General features: G+C 41.7%; 1 protein-coding gene across 1 annotated transcript in view; it reads left to right on the top strand.

Annotated features, from left to right (window-relative positions):
- LOC122544249 (zinc finger protein 271-like) overlaps nt 1–17,237 on the top strand; it is a 32,344-nt gene extending 15,107 nt beyond the window's left edge. Inside the window, exons 4-14 of the mRNA XM_043683326.1 lie at nt 1,328–1,450; nt 1,744–1,814; nt 2,880–3,057; nt 3,317–3,454; nt 4,962–5,233; nt 7,804–7,871; nt 11,511–11,701; nt 14,833–15,031; nt 15,116–15,192; nt 15,445–15,688; nt 15,773–17,237. Coding sequence (XP_043539261.1) covers nt 1,328–1,450; nt 1,744–1,814; nt 2,880–3,057; nt 3,317–3,454; nt 4,962–5,233; nt 7,804–7,871; nt 11,511–11,701; nt 14,833–15,031; nt 15,116–15,192; nt 15,445–15,688; nt 15,773–17,198 — 2,987 coding nt within the window. The 3' untranslated portion in view covers nt 17,199–17,237. The remainder of the gene's footprint in view (nt 1–1,327; nt 1,451–1,743; nt 1,815–2,879; nt 3,058–3,316; nt 3,455–4,961; nt 5,234–7,803; nt 7,872–11,510; nt 11,702–14,832; nt 15,032–15,115; nt 15,193–15,444; nt 15,689–15,772) is intronic.
- The last annotated feature ends 3,459 nt before the right edge of the window (nt 17,238–20,696 follow it).

Below are 20,696 nucleotides of genomic sequence, written 5' to 3'. Positions count from 1 at the left end.
GATGCCCCTCCCCCAAGTCCCTCCTCCCTATCTTTTATCTTAGCCTGCTGGACCAACTTTCCTCATTCCTGAAGAAGGGCTAATGCCCGAAACGTCGATTCTCCTGTTCCCTAGATGCTGCCTGACCTGCTGCGCTTTTCCAGCAACACATTTCCATCGGCAATTTAGCGTAGCCAATTCACCTAACCTGCACATTTTTGGATAGTGGGAGGAAGCCAGAGCACCCGGAGGAAACCCACGCAGTCACTGGGAGAATGTGCAAATTCCACACAGTCAGTTGCCTGAGGCGGAAATTGAAATCCCGGGTCTCTGGCACTGTGAGGCAACAGTGCGAACCACGGTGCCACCGTGCCGCCCACAAATCTGATCAAGTGCTGCCCCACAAATCTGATCAAGTGCTGCAAGACTAGCTTATTGCTCTCAATTAATCAGCGCATTTTACTAAATAACTTACATTGAGATGCTGTTTGATTTCATATTTTAAAATCATTTTGAACCAAATTTAACCTTCCAGGCTAAGGATGCTGGGGTGCACACTTCCTTTCTGGCTCTCACTGCTAGCAAGGTGCTGGAATATATATACTTCTGCCTTTCAATTTTGCTTCCCTGAAAGGACATATTCCAATCACTCCTGAAACACAATCAACGTGAACTGATTTCTAATTGATATGAGTAGTGTTAAACCACAATGAAACACTGTCATTTATAATGAGAATGGTATTTGTAGAAAGCAGAAAAAAATCTTTATCCTTTGACATTAGTTTGAAAGTGCCTCTTTCCACACTTAGCTGCTGACTGAAATGTGGATTCTTTGCAAAATTTAATGTTATTTCAGACTCGTGCTGTCCATGTTTATCTTTGACATGGTGCTTGTGTTGTTTTCCTTTGCTCATTGTAGTAAACCTTATACATTTTAAAGTGCTGACTCAAGATAAAAAAAAATCACTTGGAAATAATGGAGGTAACCTTTGCATCTTTGATATCTTTCCTTTTCCTGTACATTGAGGCATCACAATATGCTGCCTTCATTTTGACCCTGCAGTTGGTCACACACTAGAAGGGAAAAATAAATTTAAAGGCTGTTGGATGTCCATTGGTCTGGGTGCTGTGTTTCAAGTAATCTGGCGTAATGTGACAGCTTCTTTTAACTTGCTTAATTGTAGCTGGATGAATATTTGGGTGCCATCATGGAAGGATGTCCTGTATTGCTCTTACCTGAGATTCTGAAATGATTGGATTCAACAGGTTTCTTATTTCACTCTGATAAGTAAAAATAAATATTGACAATTGTAAATGGCCAATGATTGAAATATTTAAATTTTTACAGGATTGAATGTACCAAAGCCAGCATTCATGTTGAGACATGGCAGAGGTAATCGACCTTGTGTGTATGAGTCTAGTGATTCAGATGAAGATTGGACACCTAAATGTCTTGTGAAAAACCCACTACGTAAGTTGAATTTGTTTCCTTTGTTAAAAATCTTAAAATGTTTTATTTTAATTTTGTGTGAGCCATGAGCAAGCTGGAGGCAGTCACTTTACATTTATAACTTGCAAAGTCAAGTCAATTGAGTATTTGACTTTACGTATGTATATGCAGGTGCATTTAGAATTAACGCAAATATGCTTCTTAGCTACATTATATTTGATTCTGCTTTGAAAATGTTAAGGATTGTCAGTGTTACTAATGGAAAAAAGCTTCAACTTTAGAAAATCTAAAATGAAATTGAAATTCTTTTAAAGAGGTGAGAACCTTTAAGCCACCTTTCAAGAATGATGGTACCAAGAAGACAAAGAAAGAGAACAGCAAAAAGGTAATTTGGTCCGCGCAGAGTTGTTACCAGGTAACATATCAAGTCAAAAAGAAACTATTGGATATTCATTGCAACCCTGTCAACATCTGAAAGATATATTAGAATCAGAGTCATAGAGACGTACAGCACGAAAACACACCCTTTGGTCCAATTTGTCCCTGCCAACAGATTTCCTAACCTAATCTAGTCCCATTTGCTAGCACTTGGCCCATATCCCTCGAAATTCTTCCTTTTCATATACCTATCCAGATGCCTTTTAAATGCTGTAATTGTACCACTTCCTCTGGCAGCTCATTCCATGCAGGCACCACCCTCTGTGTGAAGAAGTTGTACTTTAGGTCCCTTTGATATCTTTCCTATTTCACCCTAAACCTATGGCCTCTAGTTCTGGGCTCCTCTCCCCAGGGAAAAGGTCTTTTCTATTTATCCTACCCATGCCCCTCATGATTTTATAAACTTCTATAAGGTCACCCCTCAGCCTCTGTATCTCCAGGGAAAACCAGCCTCAGTGTATTCAGCCTCTCCCTGTAGCTGAAATACTTACATCATTATCTACTCTTCCAACTCAAAATGACCTAGTACGCACTTGAATATTTTGTGTGTTGATCTCAGATTTCCAGCTTCAGTGTTTCCTTTTATCCTTGGTGGTATTTCTGCCCAGAGTTACTGCGAACTTGATTCTATTTTGTTCCTATCTCTAATCCTATTCTCCACTTGCAGATTTGTCATTTTAAATTTCATGATCTAGTGACATTGTAAATTACCTCCTCTTGATGTTGATTATCAATAAATGCACCCTGAGAACCTGAAATTTTCAATTAACAGCAGATTGAAAGACATGCAACTTACTTGGAAGATTAACTTTACTTAAGTGAAATACAAAAGGATAGTTTCAAACAAGGGAATTCCTAAAATATGTAACTGGAGAGAGAGAATACATTTCTCAAATGGGTGGTTGGGAACCTTGGTTTATTAAGTATGAAACAAGACCAAATGGAAAGCATAATCTGGTGATCAGAGAAAGTTGAGAGTTACAATATGTAAAAATTACATTTTACATTTCAGAACGAGGAAGGACAATTGGCAATTGCATCCCATTTACAGGAGGACAAAGATGCAGGTTTAAGGAGCTTCAGTGAGGGCACTCCCTCAGTTTTGGAAGAGACAGTTTCAGTTAAAAAGATCAAACGAGAAACTAATACTGCGATGAGTGAATTTGAGGCTCAAGAAGAATCCATCAAAGGTATCTGTCCAGGAATAAAGGAATTTCTGAATAGATTTGTTGATTTTGGATTTTACTTTATTTTTATATTTTAGTGAGGATAAGCTTTTGATGGCAATGTGTCTACTCCAGCAGTGATTCATCAAACTTACTCAGTGTCTTGTTATATATAATTATCTACAGATTCTGAACTTGAAACAGAAAATACCCTTTCTATAAAACAACAAAAAGAGTTGGATTTTTTCAGGGATTATTCAAATCTTTCTGATTTCTTCCACAGTTGTCTGTTCTGGAAACACTTTGGAATCTTCAAGTGAGGAAACACACAATAAAAAGGAAGAGCGAAGATACAGTTTGAGAAATAAAGAGAGAAAGATTTACACTGAAGAAAGGGAACTTTGTGATGATGATTTTCTGTGTACGTGAAAAGTGACCTAGCCAATTCTTCAGGAAGAATTTATTGGAAGGGTTGATATGACATGCTTTGAGAAATTAGACCATTGCTGCAGCAATATAGCCTGGCAAGGGAAAAACCCCGTGTTTGTCCAGAAACAAGCACTTATGTTTCCTCATCACCAACTACAAATGATCACAAGATGCTCCCTCTGCAACAATTAGTTCCATAGATTAACCACCCTGTCTCCGACCAGTGGAAACATTTATCTCCACAACCACTCTGCCCAGGTTTCTCAGTGTTCTGTAAGTTTCATTCATTCTTGGAAACCTCCACTGGAACCCTCCAAGGCCAGGACATCCTTCCTTAGATACGGAACCCAAAACCACCTAAAATATTGAAATGTGGTCTGACCAGACCCGTTTACAGCTTCAGCAGGTATATCACTGCTCTGGTGTTGTAGCCCTCTTGAAATGAATGTCAACATTCTCTTTGCCTTCCTGACTGCCATCTGAACCTACATATTAACCTGAGGAGAATCCTGAACCAGGACTCCCAAGTTACTTTGTACTTCAGATTTCCAAAGCCTTTGCCTCTTTATAAAATCATCTATGTCTGTATTCCAACCTAAATGCATAACCTCACTCTTCAGACATTGTATTCCATCTGCCATTTCTTTGCCCACTCTTGTAACTTGTCCACGTCCTTCTGCAGTCTTGCTGCTTCCTCTGCATTGCCTGTCCCTCCACTTACCTTTGTGTCATCTTCAAGCTGAGCAACGATGCCTTAAGTTCTTCCATCCAGATTGTTAACATTAATAGTTGTGGTCCCGACATGAAGTCCCATGGAACTCCGCTAGTCACCAGCTGCCATTCTGAAAAAGACCTCGTTATCCCCACTCTGTTCTGCCAGTCAGCCAATCTCTGTTGATGCCAGTACCTTACCCCTAAGAGCTAATGCTGTTCATATTCTGACCTTATAGAGGTTTATAAAAACATGAAGGGCATGGACAGGATAAATAGACAATCTTTTGCATGGGGTGGAGGAAGCCAGAGCTATAGGTTTAGGGTAAGAAGAGAAAAATAGAAAAGGGATCTTAGGGGTAACCTTATTATGCAGAGGATGGTGTATGTATGCAGCGAACTGTCAAATGAAGTGGTGGAGGCTGGTTCAATTACAGCATTTAAAAGGCATCTGGATGGGTATATGAATAGGAAAAGTTTAGAGAAATATGGGCCAAGTGCTGACAAATGAGACTAGATTAGGTTAGGATAACTGGTCGGCATGGACAAGTTGGACCAAAGGGTCGGTTTCCATTATGTACATCTCCATAACTGTAAGTGGAGGTTGGCTCAAGGTTAGTGGCATTTCTTGCGTTGTTACCGTTCCTTGAAATCTGTGTTGCCCTCTTGACAATGAATGGATTGAACGTGTTTCTGAGAGCTTTCTCCATGCTGGCCCTGTCACCTTCATAAATATTGAGTAATAAACTGAAATCCTGATCCATCTTTAATTTTGTGTGTTTCAACAGTTTGCGAAGATTGCGAGACATTTTTTGTTGAAGAGTGTCCTGTGCATGGTCCTCCAGTGTTCATAAAGGACACAGTTGTTGAATTCAATCAACCAGATCGAGCACGTTTAACCCTTCCAGAGGGCCTCAGCATTGCGATATCAAAAATTAGAAAGGCTGGTCTTGGTGTGTGGAATGAAGGAAAGGCTATTCCTAAAGGAGTTCATTTTGGACCCTATGAAGGAATCACATCAAATGAAGAATCAGCTGCTGTCAGTGGCTATTCATGGGTGGTGAGTGCCTGTCATCATTATCAGGTTTCTTGCATGTTTTAAAGAAGCTGAGGACTCATTGGAAAATATTTGTGAAAAGTTTAAGGTTTCTGTTTCTGGTTGCTTCTCCAGTCTTGACAATGAATGGACAGCCAGGGGAATCAAGTTAGACAGTAATGTACTTGGCATTGAACAAACCCAAAGACGTAATGGTTCGTAAGTTAAGATTGGCCTACTTAAGTTTTCTACTGACCAACAAAGGCAAGTGTACTACCATCTTCTCCATCACCCTGTATATCTGTGACTCTGCTTTCAAGGAACTATGAACCTGCACTCCAAATCTCTTTGTTCAACAACACTCCCCAAGAGCTTACCAGTAAGTGTATAAGTTCTGCCCTGATTTGCCTTTCAAAAATGCAGCACCTCACATTTACCTAAATTAAACTCCATCTGCCACTCCTCGCCCTATTGGCCCGTCTAAAGATCCAGATGTGCTCTGAGGTAACTTTCTTCGCTGTCCACTACAACTCCAATTTTAGTGCCATCTGCAAACTTACTAACTGTACCTCCCATGTTCTCATCCCGTCATTTGTATGAATGATGAGAAGCAGTGGACCCAGAAGAGATCCTTGTGGCACACACTCCAGTCTGAAAAGCAACCTTCCACCACCACCTTCTGCCTTCTACCTTCAAGCCAGTTCTGCATCCAACAACCTTAGAACATAGAACAATACAGCGTAGAACAGGCCCTTTGGCCCTTAATGTTGCGCTGACCTGTGAACTATTCTCAACTCGTCACCCTACACTATCCCATCATCATCCATGTGCTTATCCAAGGATTGTTTAAATCTCCCTAATGTGACTGCGTTAACGACATTGGCAGGTAGGGCATTCCACACCCTTACCACTCTCTGAGTAAAGAACCTACCTCTGACATCTGTCTTAAATCTATCACCCCTCAATTTGTAGTTATGCCCCCTTGTACATGCTGACGTCGTCATCCTAGGAAAAAGACTTTCACTGTCTACTGTATATAATCCTCTGATAGTCTTGTGTGTCTCTATCAAATCCCCTCTTAGCCTTCTTCTTTCCAATGAGAACAGACCCAAGTCCCTCAGCCTTTCCTCATAAGACCTTCCCTCCAGCCCAGACAGCATCCTGGTAAATCTCCTCTGCATCTTTTCCAATGCTTCCATACCCTTCCTGAAATATAGCAACCAGAACTGTACACAGTATTCCAAGTGTGGCCACACTGGAGTTTTGCATAGTTGCAGCATGATATTGCAGCTCCGGAACTCAATCCCTCTACGAATGAAACCTAACACACTGTATGCCTCCTTAACAGCACTATCAACCTGGATGGCAACTTTCAGGGATCTATGTACATGGACTCCAAGATCCCTCTGGACATCCACACTGCCAAGAATCTTTCCACTGACCCGGTACTCTACCTTCCTGTTTTTCTTCCCAAAGTGCATCATCTCACATTTAGCTGCATTGAACTCCATTTGCCACCTCTCAGCCAATTCTGCAGTTTATCCAAGTCCCCATGCGACCTGCAACATTCTACCACACTGTCATTACTCCACCGACATTAGTGTCATCTGCAAACTTACTAACCCATCCACCTATGCCTGCGTCCAAGTCATTTATAAAAATGACAAACAGCAGTGGTCCCAAAACAGATACGTACCATTTATAACCGGACTCCAGGCTGAATATTTTCCATCAACCGCTAGTTGCTGCCTTCTTTCAGAAAGCCAGAACTTTGTTCTACCTGTATTGTGTATGATCTAATCTTGGCAACAAGATTGGCAACAAGTCAACCACTTCTTATTGGATTACTTTGGCCTTCACTTCCTTTTCTCATTCTCTCCTAAACTGATTTTGCATTTCCTCTGTTTCTTTCCTCCTTCACAGGATCCAGAGGAAGCCATTCACTCCCTCAAGCCTGGTCCATCATTGAATTTGATCACGGTGAATCAGACACTTAAGTTCCCTTTACCCACACAATTTCATTGATGATTACATGATTTATTGCAAGAAGCATCAACATCTGCTTGAAATATACTCAAACACTGAGCTTCCATAGCCAGCATGGGGAGATAATTCAAAGATTGGCAGTCCTTATTAAAAATAAATTTTCAATTTAATACATTGAGTGTTTATGGAACTAATATTCTGGTATTCCTCATAGTGGGCAATTGACCAACTGGGGAACAATGTATCAGAACCTTGAAATTTCTGATTGAGAATTGCAGAGTAGGCGAGGGGTAGAAGGAACTATAAGAAAAATAGCGACATGACAAACACCAAAGGCGATTTGAATTAGTTTGGGATTCTTTCCTGACTGTTCAAATCTCCCTGAAACTGTTTACTACTTTGTGGCTTTGTAGTTTATATGGAGCTCTGGATTCACTGACACGAAGCTATAATCACAAAAAGTAAAGGACGGTATTGTTAAGCTTTCACTAAAAACGTGAAGCCACTGCATGCAGTTCTTGTAAATAAAATTAGATCAATGGCTAAATAAAAGATATATTTGATTCCTTTTAACAATCAAATTGTTTTATCAAAATACCTTTCTTCAGATCAGTAAAGGAAAGCAAGATGTTGAATACATTGATGCAAAGGATGAATCTAAATCAAATTGGATGAGGTAAGGGAAGACAGATATAATATTGTCAGAACTTGTGTACTTGGCTCTCAGCCAGTTTCTCTTACCCTGAAGCATCACATATAATAACTGTTATGATCTTACGTCATGTTATTACTGGTGAAGTAATTACTGGTCAGATTGATATCCGGCTTGGTAGGTTATATTTTGTCTTGGTTTTAGCAAGATGGTCTCTCACTGAAACATAAGCACACAATATTGCAGATTTGGTTTTAATAATCAAAGTAAAATTTATTAACCAGAACAAATGATGATAAAATAGAATAAACCAATACTTTTACATATGTCACAACATGTAAAACTTCGAACACAGTGAAAGTATAATCTCACTCAACACAAAATACCAATGCAAAACACTTAATTACAGTATTGAGAAACATCCTGTGTGCAGTGCTCAAATCAAAGAAAAGTCTCCTAATGTATCAATATGCTTAAGTTATCTGTGACTTCAACTCTAAGTCTAAAAAAAGCTGATAACATTTTCCTGGAGCTTTCAAGTGCCTGTGATTAATTACTCTTAGTTTGAAATAACTTCAGGGCATTATCCAAACATTTGTGGTCTTGGATTTTCAATAAATTTCCTAAACTAAGGTAGTCTGTTTTTACAGTCGTCTCTCCTCTATTATGCTGTTTTATACAACCATCTTCAGCCTAGGACTTATGACTGGAGATTGACTAGTAGTTCAATTATCAAAACTTTCACCGATGCACAGAATAATCAATATGTTATCCATTCAAAATCCAACCTTGGACTAAATTATATTGAAACTATGTATAAATAATGCAATGAACATCACAAAATCTATCCATACTGACAGAAAGTTGCAACATAAAGGGACTTGAGGTACTTGCAGACAAAACATAGAAAGCTGGCCCTTATTTCAAAGGGGTTGGAGCATCAGATTAGGGAAGTATTACTTCACCTGTTCAAGGTGCTGATGAGACTGCACCTGGAGGAGTGTGAGCAGTTTTGGATCCCTTATTTAAGAGAGTGTGTAATTTCGTTGGAAGCAATTCAACAAAGGTTCATGAAGATGATCCCTGGCATGGAGGGATTGTCTCATGAGAAAGGCTAAACAGATTGTGTCTCTACTCACTGAAGTTTAGAAGAAAGAGAAGTGATCTAATTGAAATGTAGAGACTTCTTAAAGGGCTTGACAAGATAAATGCTGAGAGGATGTTTCTCCTCATGGGAGAATCTCGAACCAGAGGGCACAGTCTCAGACTGAAGGGATGTGAAATGTAAGAGTGAAATAATCAGGAATTTCTTCTGTCAGAGGATTATGGGTGCGAACGCCCTTGAACCTTGACACAGGGCTAACATCTCCACACTGATCCTCCGAAGAGTAACCCTCCCAGGCCTATCTCACAGCCCTAGTACTGTACATTTACCCTGACTGATGCACCGATTCTACACATCCCTGAACACTATGCACAATTTAACATTGCTAATTCACCTAACCTGCTCATCTTTGCATTGAGCACCCTGAGGAAACCCACCAGACATGCAGAGAATGTGCAAACTCCACTTCACAAAGACATTTGCCTGAGGCTGGAATCATACACTGGTCCCTGACTCTGTGAGGCAACATGCTAACTGCTGAGCCACTGTACAACATGATTAGTAAGTTTGAAGATGACACAAAAATAGGTGTCATGGACAGTGAGGAAGATTATCAAAAAGTAGGTATCATGGACAGTGAGAAAAATTGCAGCAGGACCTTGATCAGCCGAGAAATGGCAATAGAGTTTCATATAGATAAGTGTGAAGTCTTGCATTTTGTAAAGTCAAATCCAGGTAGGAGTTGCACGGTGAATGATAGGGCTTTAAAGAGTGTTGTGGAACAGAGCGAACTTGGAGTTCAGGTGCATGGTTCTATCAAAGTGGAGTCATTGGTAGAGAGCTCAGTGATGAAAGCTTTTGGCACATTGAGTATAGACATTGTACAGCACTTGGGTATTGTGTTCAGTTTTGGTCACTTTGCTGTCAGGAGGATGTTATTAAATGGAAAGTTAAAAATCACACAACACCAGGTTATAGTCCAACAGGTTTAATTGGAAGCACACTAGCTTTCGGAGCGACGCTCCTTCATCTCGTGATAGTGGAGGGCTCGATCGTAACACAGAATTTTATAGCAAAAATTTACAGTGTGATGTAACTGAAATTATACATTGAAAAATTGATTGTCTGTTAAGCCTTTCATCTGTTAGAATACAGTGATAGTTTCACTTCTTTCATGTGTAAATCACAAAACCTTCTTTAAAGTTGCATTCTCGGGTTAGCTGTTAACAATAGTGATAGCTAGACAATATGTTGAAGGTGTTGGCCCCCTGTGTTCGCTGTCTATGCCATGATGTTTAGATTGATTCTAATCTAAAGAGTGAGATAACGGAGTTTTACATAAATTCATGCAGTTTTTGAGCTCAACCTTGTGTTGTGTGATTTTTAACTTTGTACACCCCAGTCCAACACCAGCATCTCCAAATCATTAAATGGAAAGAGTGCAGAAGAAATTTACAGGGATATTGCCAGGACTCAAGGGTCTGAGTTATAGGGAGAGGTTGGGCAAGCTAGCACTTTTTGTTTTAGATAGTAGGAGGCAGAGGGGGTGATATTACAGAAGGACAGAAAATCATGAGAGGCATGGATGGGGTAATGCACTCAGTCTTTTTCCCAAGGTTGGGAAATTGAGAACTACAGGGCATCAGTTAAAGGTTAGACAGGAAAGAATAAAAGAGGGGCAACTACTTTACACAGTGGGTGGTATTGTTAATGTTAGTGAGCTGCCAGCGGAAGTGGTTGAGGCGGGTACATTAACAGCATTTAAAAGGCATTTGGACAAATACTTGGATAGGAAATGATTAGAAGGATATGGGCCAAATGCAGGAAAATGGGGTTAGCATGGGTGGACATTTTGGTTAGCATGAACCAGTTTGGGCCAAAGGGTCTGTCTCTATGCTGAAGGATGATGAATCTAAGGTATCTAACAAAAGCTTTGGTCCAAACATTTGGGTGTTTTTCGGAAGAAGAATTGCAGAAGTTCGATGAGAAAACTGGGAAACCCATATTTTTGGGTAAATCTATCCTCTCTTCTATTTTTAGATTAGATTCCCTACAGCATGGAAACAGGCCATTCAGCCCAATCAGTCCACACTGACCCTCCGGACAGTAATCCACCCAGACCCATTCCCCTACCCTATATTTACACCTGACTGATGCACCTAACACTATGGGCAATTTAGCATGGCCAATTCACCTGTTCTGCATATCTTTGGACTGTGGGAGGAAACCGGAGCACCCGGAGGAAACCCACGCAGACACAGGGAGAATGTGCAAACTCCATACAGAGAGTGGCCCAAGGAGGGAATCGAACCTAGGACCCTGGCACTGTGAGGCAGCAATGCTAACTACCATGCTGCCCTTCTAAAATCCCTCCCCATCTCCTTTGAAATGTTGACACAATTATCTTGTACAGTATGCATAGCATGCATTGTAATTTTGTAATGGATAGAGGTATGCCCTGTCATTCTGACACATTTTTGTTCTGCTTCTCAACCTGTGTTCATGCAACAATTTGAACTGACGTTTGGTCAGTTAAGTATTCACTTGTTATGTTCCAGATTTGTTAACTGTGCCAGAAAGGAAGAGGAGCAGAATCTTGTAGCCTTTCAGCACCATGGCAAAATTTATTACAGAACCTGCAAGCGTGTTCCTCCTCGGTGCGAGCTGCTGGTCTGGTATGGTGACGAATATGCCAAGGAGCTTGGAATCAAATGGACAGCAATGTGGATGATGAAACAAAATCCAAAAGGTAAGGATTCTGTCCAAAATTGAGAACTTAATAAAATTAGCCATTTTCTGTTTGTTTTAATATCAACATTGTTTGATAAATTGCCACATAATAGAATTGTTAGTTGAATAGAAATCCTTGTAGTGAAGGAGGAGTGGCAACATGAACATAAAATAGGTTTAAGTATCAGGAAGTAAAGAATAATTCTGGATGGAATGTCTGCTTATTAGATGGTTATAATCTGGTTCATTCCAGTGGACAGTACTGGACCTCCTGCTGATTCTATGTATTAATGACCTGTTTTTGGATACCTGATCGTATTTGCAGCTGCCAAAACTTGAAAATATAGTAAATAGTGAAGAGGAGCGTGGAGGACCACCGGAAGATGCAGATCGACATACAGTGGGAAGACACAGCAGATGAAATTCAATTCAGAGTAGTGTGAGGAGTGATTATGTAAATTCAGTGGCATTGATTAAAAGTTGATGCATGAAGAGGAATCTGGAGATTCACATAACTCAGAAAGGCATTTAATACATCGATAAGGACTTACTGACGTGACACAAATGCGCTTTGAGAAACCTTTATAAATGGCCTTTTTGACTTCAGATGGAATGCTGTTTCAAATTCTGGGCATCTCGATTTGGAAAAAAATGACAATGTGCTGAGGCATGTTCAGTGGAGATTTACCAGAACAGATTCAAAATGGGAGACTTCAGTTGCGTAATGTCAAATGGAAGGCGTGAATGTTTTCCATGTTGTGCCTTGAAGGTTTCAGAGATGTTCATTAAAGATGTTTAACTTATTTGATTTTGTGATAAAGCAGCTAAGGATAGAATTATATTAACTGGTTTTAAAAAAAATTCACCAGAGAACACAGATAATTGACTGTTTGATCTTTGTGTTTACCATAGAGCACAGAGAGTGATGAAGATTAGGTTCAGCTAAATTATGTTTATACTGCAAAAGGTCCTCTCTGGACTGGAGGTCTGGTGGTATTGTTCCTCATTTCTTCTTGGTCGGAGTTGGGAGGTCATGTTGTGGCTGTACAGAACATTGGTTGGACCAGTTTTGGAATGTTGCATGCAATTCTGGTATCCTTCCTCATAGAGTCATAGAGATGTACAGCATGGAAACAGACCCTTCGGTCGAACTCGTCCATGCCGACCAGATATCCCAACTCAATCTAGTCCCACCTGCCAGCACCTGGCCATATGCCTCCAAACCCTTCCTATTCATATACCCATCCAAATGCCTTTTAAATGTTGCAATTGTACCAGCCTCCACCACTTCCTCTGGCAGCACATTTTATATACATACCACCCTCTGCATGAAAACATTGCCCCTTAGGTCTCTTTTATATCTTTCCCCTCTCACCCTAAACCTATGCCCTCTAGTTCTGGACACTCCGACCCCAGGAAAAAGACTTTGCCTCTTTACCCTATCCATGCCCCTCATAATTTTGTAAACCTCTATAAGGTCACCTCTCAGCCTCTGACACTCCAGGGAAAACAGCCCCAGCCTGTTTAGCCTCTCCCTGTAGCTCAAATCCTCCAACCCTGGCAACATTCTTGTAATTCTTTTCTGAACCTTTTCAAGTTTCACAACATCTTTCCAATAGGAAGGAGACCAGAATTGCACGCAATATTCCAACAGTGGCCTAACCAATGTCCTGTTCCTATCAGAAGGATGTTGTGAAACTTGAAAGGGAACAGAAAAGATTTACAAGGACTAGAAGATTTGTGCTATAGGGAGAGGCTAAATTGGCTGGGGCTGTTTTCCCTGAATTGTCAGAGGCTGAGGGGGTGGCCTTTAGAGGTTTATAAAATCATGAGGGGCATGGATAGGATAAATAGACAAAGTATTTTCCCTGCGGTGGAGCAAGTCCAGAACTAGAGTGGCATAGGTTTAGGGTGAGAGGGGAAAGATATAAAAGAGACCTAAGGGGCAACTTTTTCACACAGAGGGTGGTATGTATATGGAATGAGCTGCCAGAGGAAGTAGTGGAGGCTAATAAAAGTGCAGCATTTAAAAGGCATCTGGATGGGTATATGAATAAGAAGGGTGTAGAGGGATATGGGCCGGGTGCTGGCAGTTGGGACTGGATTGAGTTGGGATATCTGGTCAGCATGGATGAGTTGGACTGAAGGGTCTGTTTCCATGCTGTACGTCTCTATGACTTTATTCCCTTTCCTGATTCCCCTAGAGAATGACATGTTGATGTGTCAGTCCTTCTCAGGTCTTGTCATAGAATCATACAATACAGAAGAGGCTGTTCAGCCTATCAAGTCTGTGCTAACAAATCAACTCTCAATTTATACTAGTCCCACTTTGCAGCACAATGCCCTTTGCCTTGACTGTTGTGACACTCCAAGTGCTTATCCAAGTAGTCTTTAAAGGTTGTGAGGTTCTTTGCCTCAATTATCCACCCAGACAGTGCATTCCAGAGCCCCACCACTCACTGGGTAAAAAAATGTTTTTCTGAAATCTTCTCAAAACTTCCTGCCTTTCACCTTTATAATGTGGGCCCTTCTTATTGACTCTGTTGTTGTCTCTGAGTCGCAGACTGTTTACACATTGAAGTAGGTACTGAATTCAGGAACTGTTTTCTTAAAATCATCCTGATACTTCCAAGTAAAGAAAGAAAGGCAATCTTGGCAGAGGTTTGGATGTATTTGGGATGTCCCAAATTTCTCTAGCCCTGAAATATTGCCATTTGAAGCATACTGACTGTCATTGAGTCATAGAGATGTACAGCATGGAAATAGACGCTTCGGTCCAACTGTCCATGCCGACCAGATATCCCAACCCAATATAGCCCCACCCGCCAGCACCCGGCCCTTTTCCCTCCAAACCCTCCCTATTCATATACCCATCCAGGTGCCTCTTAAATGTTGTAATTGTACCAGCCTCCACCACTTCCTCTGGCAGCTCATTAGGAGAGGAAGATGAGTGTTATCCTTGCCCTCACTGCAATGTTGCATTTACCACTGCCAGTTTTCTTCAGAAGCATATCAGAAGACATCCTGTATCATGTGGTCAGGTTTCAGCAGGACAGTCTACTCCTTTCAATAAAAATGATCGTATGCATCAACAAAATCAGGAGGGATTATTTACAGAATCCATCCAGAATAGAGAATTTACTAAATCAGATGAAAATCACTTGCAGCAAGAAATCCACAAAGAAGAACGACTGCACAAATGTACTGACCATGGTAAGAATTTCCCATTGTCTGGGATCTACCAGCGAACCCATTTGGGAGAGAGGGTACATAAATATCCTGACTGTGGAAAGAGTTTCACATGGTCTGGGAACATCCATTGTCACCAGCGGACCCACACAGGAGAAAGGCCGTATAAATGTACTGACTGTGGAAAGAGTTTCACACGATCTGATAGCCTCCATTGTCACCAGCGGACCCACACAGGAGTGAGGCCGTATAAATGTACTGACTGTGGAAAGAGTTTCACACGGTCTGGGGACCTCCATTGTCACCAGCGGACCCACACAGGAGTGAGGCCGTATAAATGTACTGACTGTGGAAAGAGTTTCACACAGGCTCGGAACCTCCATTGTCACCAGCGGACCCACACAGGAGTGAGGCCGTATAAATGTACTGACTGTGGAAAGAGTTTCACACGGTCTGGGGATCTCCATTGTCACCAGCGGACCCATACAGGAGAGAGGCCGTATAAATGTACTGACTGTGGAAAGAGTTTCACACACGCTTCGAACCTCCATCGTCACCAGCAGACCCACACAGGAGAGAGGCCGTATAAATGTACTGACTGTGGAAAGAGTTTCACACAGGCTGGACATCTCCATTGTCACCAGCGGACCCACACAGGAGAAAGGCCGTATAAACGTACTGACTGTGGAAAGAGTTTCACACAGGCTTCGACCCTCCATCGTCACCAGCGGACCCACACAGGAGTGAGGCCGTATAAATGTACTGACTGTGGAAAGAGTTTCACACGGTCTGGGGACCTCCATTGTCACCAGCGGACCCATACAGGAGAGAGGCCATATAAATGTACTGACTGTGGAAAGAGTTTCACACACGCTTCGAACCTCCATCATCACCAGCAGACCCACACAGGAGAGAGGCCGTATAAATGTACTGACTGTGGAAAGAGTTTCACACAGGCTTCGACCCTCCATCGTCACCAGCGGACCCACACAGGAGAAAGGCCGTATAAATGTCCTGACTGTGGAAAGAGTTTCACACGATCTGATAGCCTCCATTGTCACCAGTGGACCCACACAGGAGAGAGGCCGTATAAATGTACTGACTGTGGAAAGAGTTTCACACAGACTCGGAACCTCCATTGTCACCAGCGGACCCACACAGGAGAAAGGCCGTATAAATGTACTGACTGTGGAAAGAGCTTCACACGGTCTGGGGATCTCCATTGTCACCAGCGGACCCACACAAGAGAGAGGCCATATAAATGTACTGACTGTGGAAAGAGTTTCACATGGTCTGGACATCTCCATTCTCACAAGCGGACCCACACAGGAGAGAGGCCGTATAAATGTACTGACTGTGGAAAGAGTTTCACACGGTCTGGATATCTCCATTCTCACCAGCGGACCCACACAAGAGAGAGGCCATATAAATGTACTGACTGTGGAAAGAGTTTCACATCGTCTGGACATCTCCATTCTCACCAGCGGACCCACACAGGAGAGAGGCCGTATAAATGTACTGACTGTGGAAAGAGTTTCACACGGTCTGGATATCTCCATTCTCACCAGCGGACCCACACAGGAGAGAGGCCGTATAAATGTACTGACTGTGGAAAGAGTTTCACACGGTCTGGATATCTCCATTCTCACCAGCGGACCCACTCAGGAGTGAGGCCGTATAAATGTACTGACTGTGGAAAGAGTTTCACACGGTCTGGACATCTCCATTCTCACCAGCGGACCCACACAGGAGAAAGGCCGTATAAATGTACTGACTGTGGAAAGAGTTTCACACGATCTGATAGCCTCCATTGTCACCAACGGACCCACACAGGAGTGAGGCCGTATAAATGTACTGACTGTGGAAAGAGTTTCACACGGTCTGGGGACCTCCATTCTCACAAGCGGACCCACACAGGAGAAAGGCTGTATAAATGTACTGACTGTGGAAAGAGTTTCACACAGTCTGGGGACCTCCATTCTCACCAGCGGACCCACACAAGAGAGAAGCCGTATAAATGTACTGACTGTGGAAAGAGTTTCACATGGTCTGGGTACCTCCATTCTCACAAGCGGACCCACACAGGAGAAAGGCTGCATAAATGTACTGACTGTGGAAAGAGTTTCACACAGGCTTCGAACCTCCATCGTCACCAGCAGACCCACACAGGAGCGAGGCCGTATAAATGTCCTGACTGTGGGGAGACCTTTGTTTATCTCTATCAGTTGATAGCTCACACGTGTTATAAAACCTGCCGACATTGTGGAAATGACTTTAAAAATTCAGCAACTTTTAAAGCTCACCTGAGAAACTGTTTTGAATCCTGATATAGCAAATGATAAATAATTTGCTGTTTTGCTTGCTTTCAATATTTATTTTTCCGTTTTAACTGATTAAAGTGATTAAAGAGTGTGTTTCATCTTTGTCCCATCGACAGATTCATTACAGGGACAGTGAAAGGTCACTGATTATTGTTTTTTTTTTGCTGTTTGGTTGCATTGGTGACTGAAAATATAACCACTTTACTGTTGCCAGTCCCCACATGAACCTTCCCCTTGGACTGTATGCCTGAGAGAAAAGGCAGTTACAATTGTACTTAATCTCCTACATGTGTATTCTGCCATATGCAGACAAGTTTGAACCTTCCCCTTGGACTGTATGCCTTAAAGAAAAGGCAGTTACAATTGTACTTAATCTCCTACATGTGTATTCTGCCATATGCAGACAAGTTTGAATTTTATTACACTTTCTGTCATTTGGAAGTTGAGATGTTTTATGACATACTCTTAAGAATTTTTGAAATAAAGTGTATTGTTGGAAAAAATACAATAAAAGTGTTCTTTTTCATTTGTGGGAAATTCGTTCTTCTGGTAGGAGTATTTTGGGTGAGGATAAAGTCTAATTCCTTCCTTTCATCCATTCTCCTTGCCTACCTTTTTTTTCCTGGTCCTATCCTCTTCCCTTTTTCCATTGCCATCAAATGCCTTATCCTCCCATTAACCTATCAGCCTTTCTGTATCTCAACAGAATTTTGAGATTTTGGACACCTCCTCATACAACTTGATCCTACCACACTCGTGTGGGTTTTCTATACTGCCCATTACACTGGGTGGGATGAACAATTTAAAGGTATTAGTCTTGCTAACACTCAACATTGTGGAGACCTGCCTCTCAGCTAACTGAGGGAAACCCACCCCTCCAAACCACAATTCCAGAGCTGAGAAGGGTATGTTGGGTCCAGGTGTGAAATGGAGGGGTTTTTGGAAACAACAATTACAGCTACCTTGCTGAACAGATATACAGCTTTGAACTCATCTTACAATGCAACTTAAATGAGTTCTCTTTCAGAGATCTCTGTTTATGAACAGTGATTTTTTTTAAATGCCATAGTTGTTTGATCTTTTATTGTTCTGCAAGGTATCCATGACAATATCTCCTTAATGATTTGAAAGCATATCAGGAAGTGGTTTCCTAGCAAATTGATGATTTTTCCACTGATTTTAAACTTTCAAGCACCATTGTAATTTAAAGGATGCACTATTTAATGTAAAGATGAATTTATAATTCATGACCAAGTTCACCTGCAATCTGCTCATGGCATAAGTCAACTTCTTCAAACTATATTTGCCAATGTATGACTTAGCAGATGGTAAGGTAACACCAGTCTGTCTTCTCTTTATGCATAACAATGCCACTGGAGAGTCTTATTTCCTGTGTTCCCTTTTTTTGTTTGAGAATTCCAAAATTTATTCTCCACTTAGCTCTTCCTCCTTTCTTTTACCCTCACACAGCGACAGATAACTGGCCATCAGAATTTTGATAATTCTAATGCAAACATATGGGAATGCATTAATATCCAAACAACACTTCTTGCATTTGGGAGAGTGCAATACAAACCCAAAATCTCAACATACAAACATCTCCAATTAGTTTATGAACCCATATTATCAAAATGGTTTTGCATCAAAATGAAGTGGAACCAGTCAATGTCAAAATTCCACCTTGTCTGAAAAGCAGAATGTAACATTGGTGCCATACTAATGTCTGGCTATAATCATCTTTAAGAGTGAACCTACCCACTGATTGACATTCACTGGTGTTACTTTCACTGTATTTCCCAGCTTTAGCATCTCTGAGCTACCATTCACCAGAATGGTGGTTTTCAACATCCTGATGAAGGGTTTTTGCCTGAACCATTGATTTTTCTGCTCCTCGCATGCTGCCTGACCTGCTGTGCTTTTCCAGCACCACTCTAATCTTGACTCTAATCTCCAGCATCTGCAATACCCACTTCTGCCTATATAAACAGTGGCTACAACAGCATGTCAGAGGGCAGACGTACTATAGTGAATAACTCACCTACTGACTCCCCAAAATCTGTCCATTATTTATAAGGCCCACTTGCCTGGATGAATGCAGCTCCAATGACATTCAAGAAACACAACACCATCCAGGACAATGCAGTGCACTTACAGCATCACAGAGATGTACAGCATGGAAATAGACCCTTCGGTCCAACCCGTCCATGCCAACTAGATATCCGAACCCAATCTAGTTCCTCCTGCCACACCCGGCCCATATTCCTCCAAACCCTTCCTACTCATATACCCATCCAAATGCCTTTTAAATGTTGCAATTGTACCAGCCTCCACCACTGGCAGCTCACTCCACACATGTACCACCCTCTGTGTGGAAAAAGTTGACCCTTAGGTCTCTTTTATATCTTCTCCCTCTCACCTGAAAACTATGCCCTCTACTTCAGGACTCCCTGACCCCAGGGAAATGACTTTGTATATTTTTTCTATCCATGCCCCTCATGATTTTGTAAACTTCTATAAGGTCACCCCTCAGCCTCTGACACTCCAGGGAAATTAGCAACAGCCTGTTCAGCCTCTCCCTGTAGCTCAAATCCTCCAACCCTGGCAACATTCCTGCAAATCTTTTCTGAACCCTTTCAAGTTTCACAACATCTTTCCAATAGGAAGGAGACCAGAATTGCACGAAATATTCCAAAAGTGGCCTAACCAAGGTCCTGTAACATGACCTCCCAACTCCTGTACTCAATACTCTGACCAATAAAGGAAAGCATACCAAATGCCTTCTTCACTATCCTATCTACCTGTGACTCAATTTTCAAGGAGTTATGAACCTGCACTCCAAAGTCTCTTTGTTCAGCAACACTCCCTAGGACCTTACCATTAAGTGTATAAGTCCTGCTAAGATTTGCTTTCCCAAAATGCAGCACCTCGTATTTATCTGAATTAAACTCCATCTGCCACTTCTCAGCCCATTGGCCCATCTGGTCAAGATCCTATTGTAATCTCAGGTAACCTTCTTCGCTGTCCACTACTCCTCAAATTTTGGTGTCACCTGCAAACTTACTAACTGTACCTCTTATGCTCACATCCAAATCATTTACGTAATTGACAAAAAGTAGTGGACCCAGCACCGATCCTTGTGGAACACCACTGGTCACAGGCCTCCAGTCTGAAAACAACCCTCCACCACCACCCTCTGTCTTCTATCTTTGAGCCATTTCTGTATTCTATGAGCTCCATCCTTGCTAGCCAGTCTCCCATGGGGAACTTTGTCGAACGCCTTACTGAAGTCCATATAGATCACAACTACCGCTCTGCCTTCATCAATCCTCTTTATTACTTCTTCAAAAAACTAAATCAAGTTTGTGAGACATGATTTCCTACATACAAAGCCATGTTGATGACCCCTAATCAGTCCTTCCCTTTCCAAATACATGTACATCGTGTCCCTCAGGATTCCCTCCAACAGCTTGCCCACCACCAGGCTCACTGGTCTATAGTTCCCTG

Source organism: Chiloscyllium plagiosum, chromosome 47, assembly GCF_004010195.1.
Source record: "Chiloscyllium plagiosum isolate BGI_BamShark_2017 chromosome 47, ASM401019v2, whole genome shotgun sequence".
Lineage (NCBI taxonomy): Eukaryota > Metazoa > Chordata > Chondrichthyes > Orectolobiformes > Hemiscylliidae > Chiloscyllium > Chiloscyllium plagiosum.
This window is presented reverse-complemented; position numbering and strand designations above follow the sequence as displayed.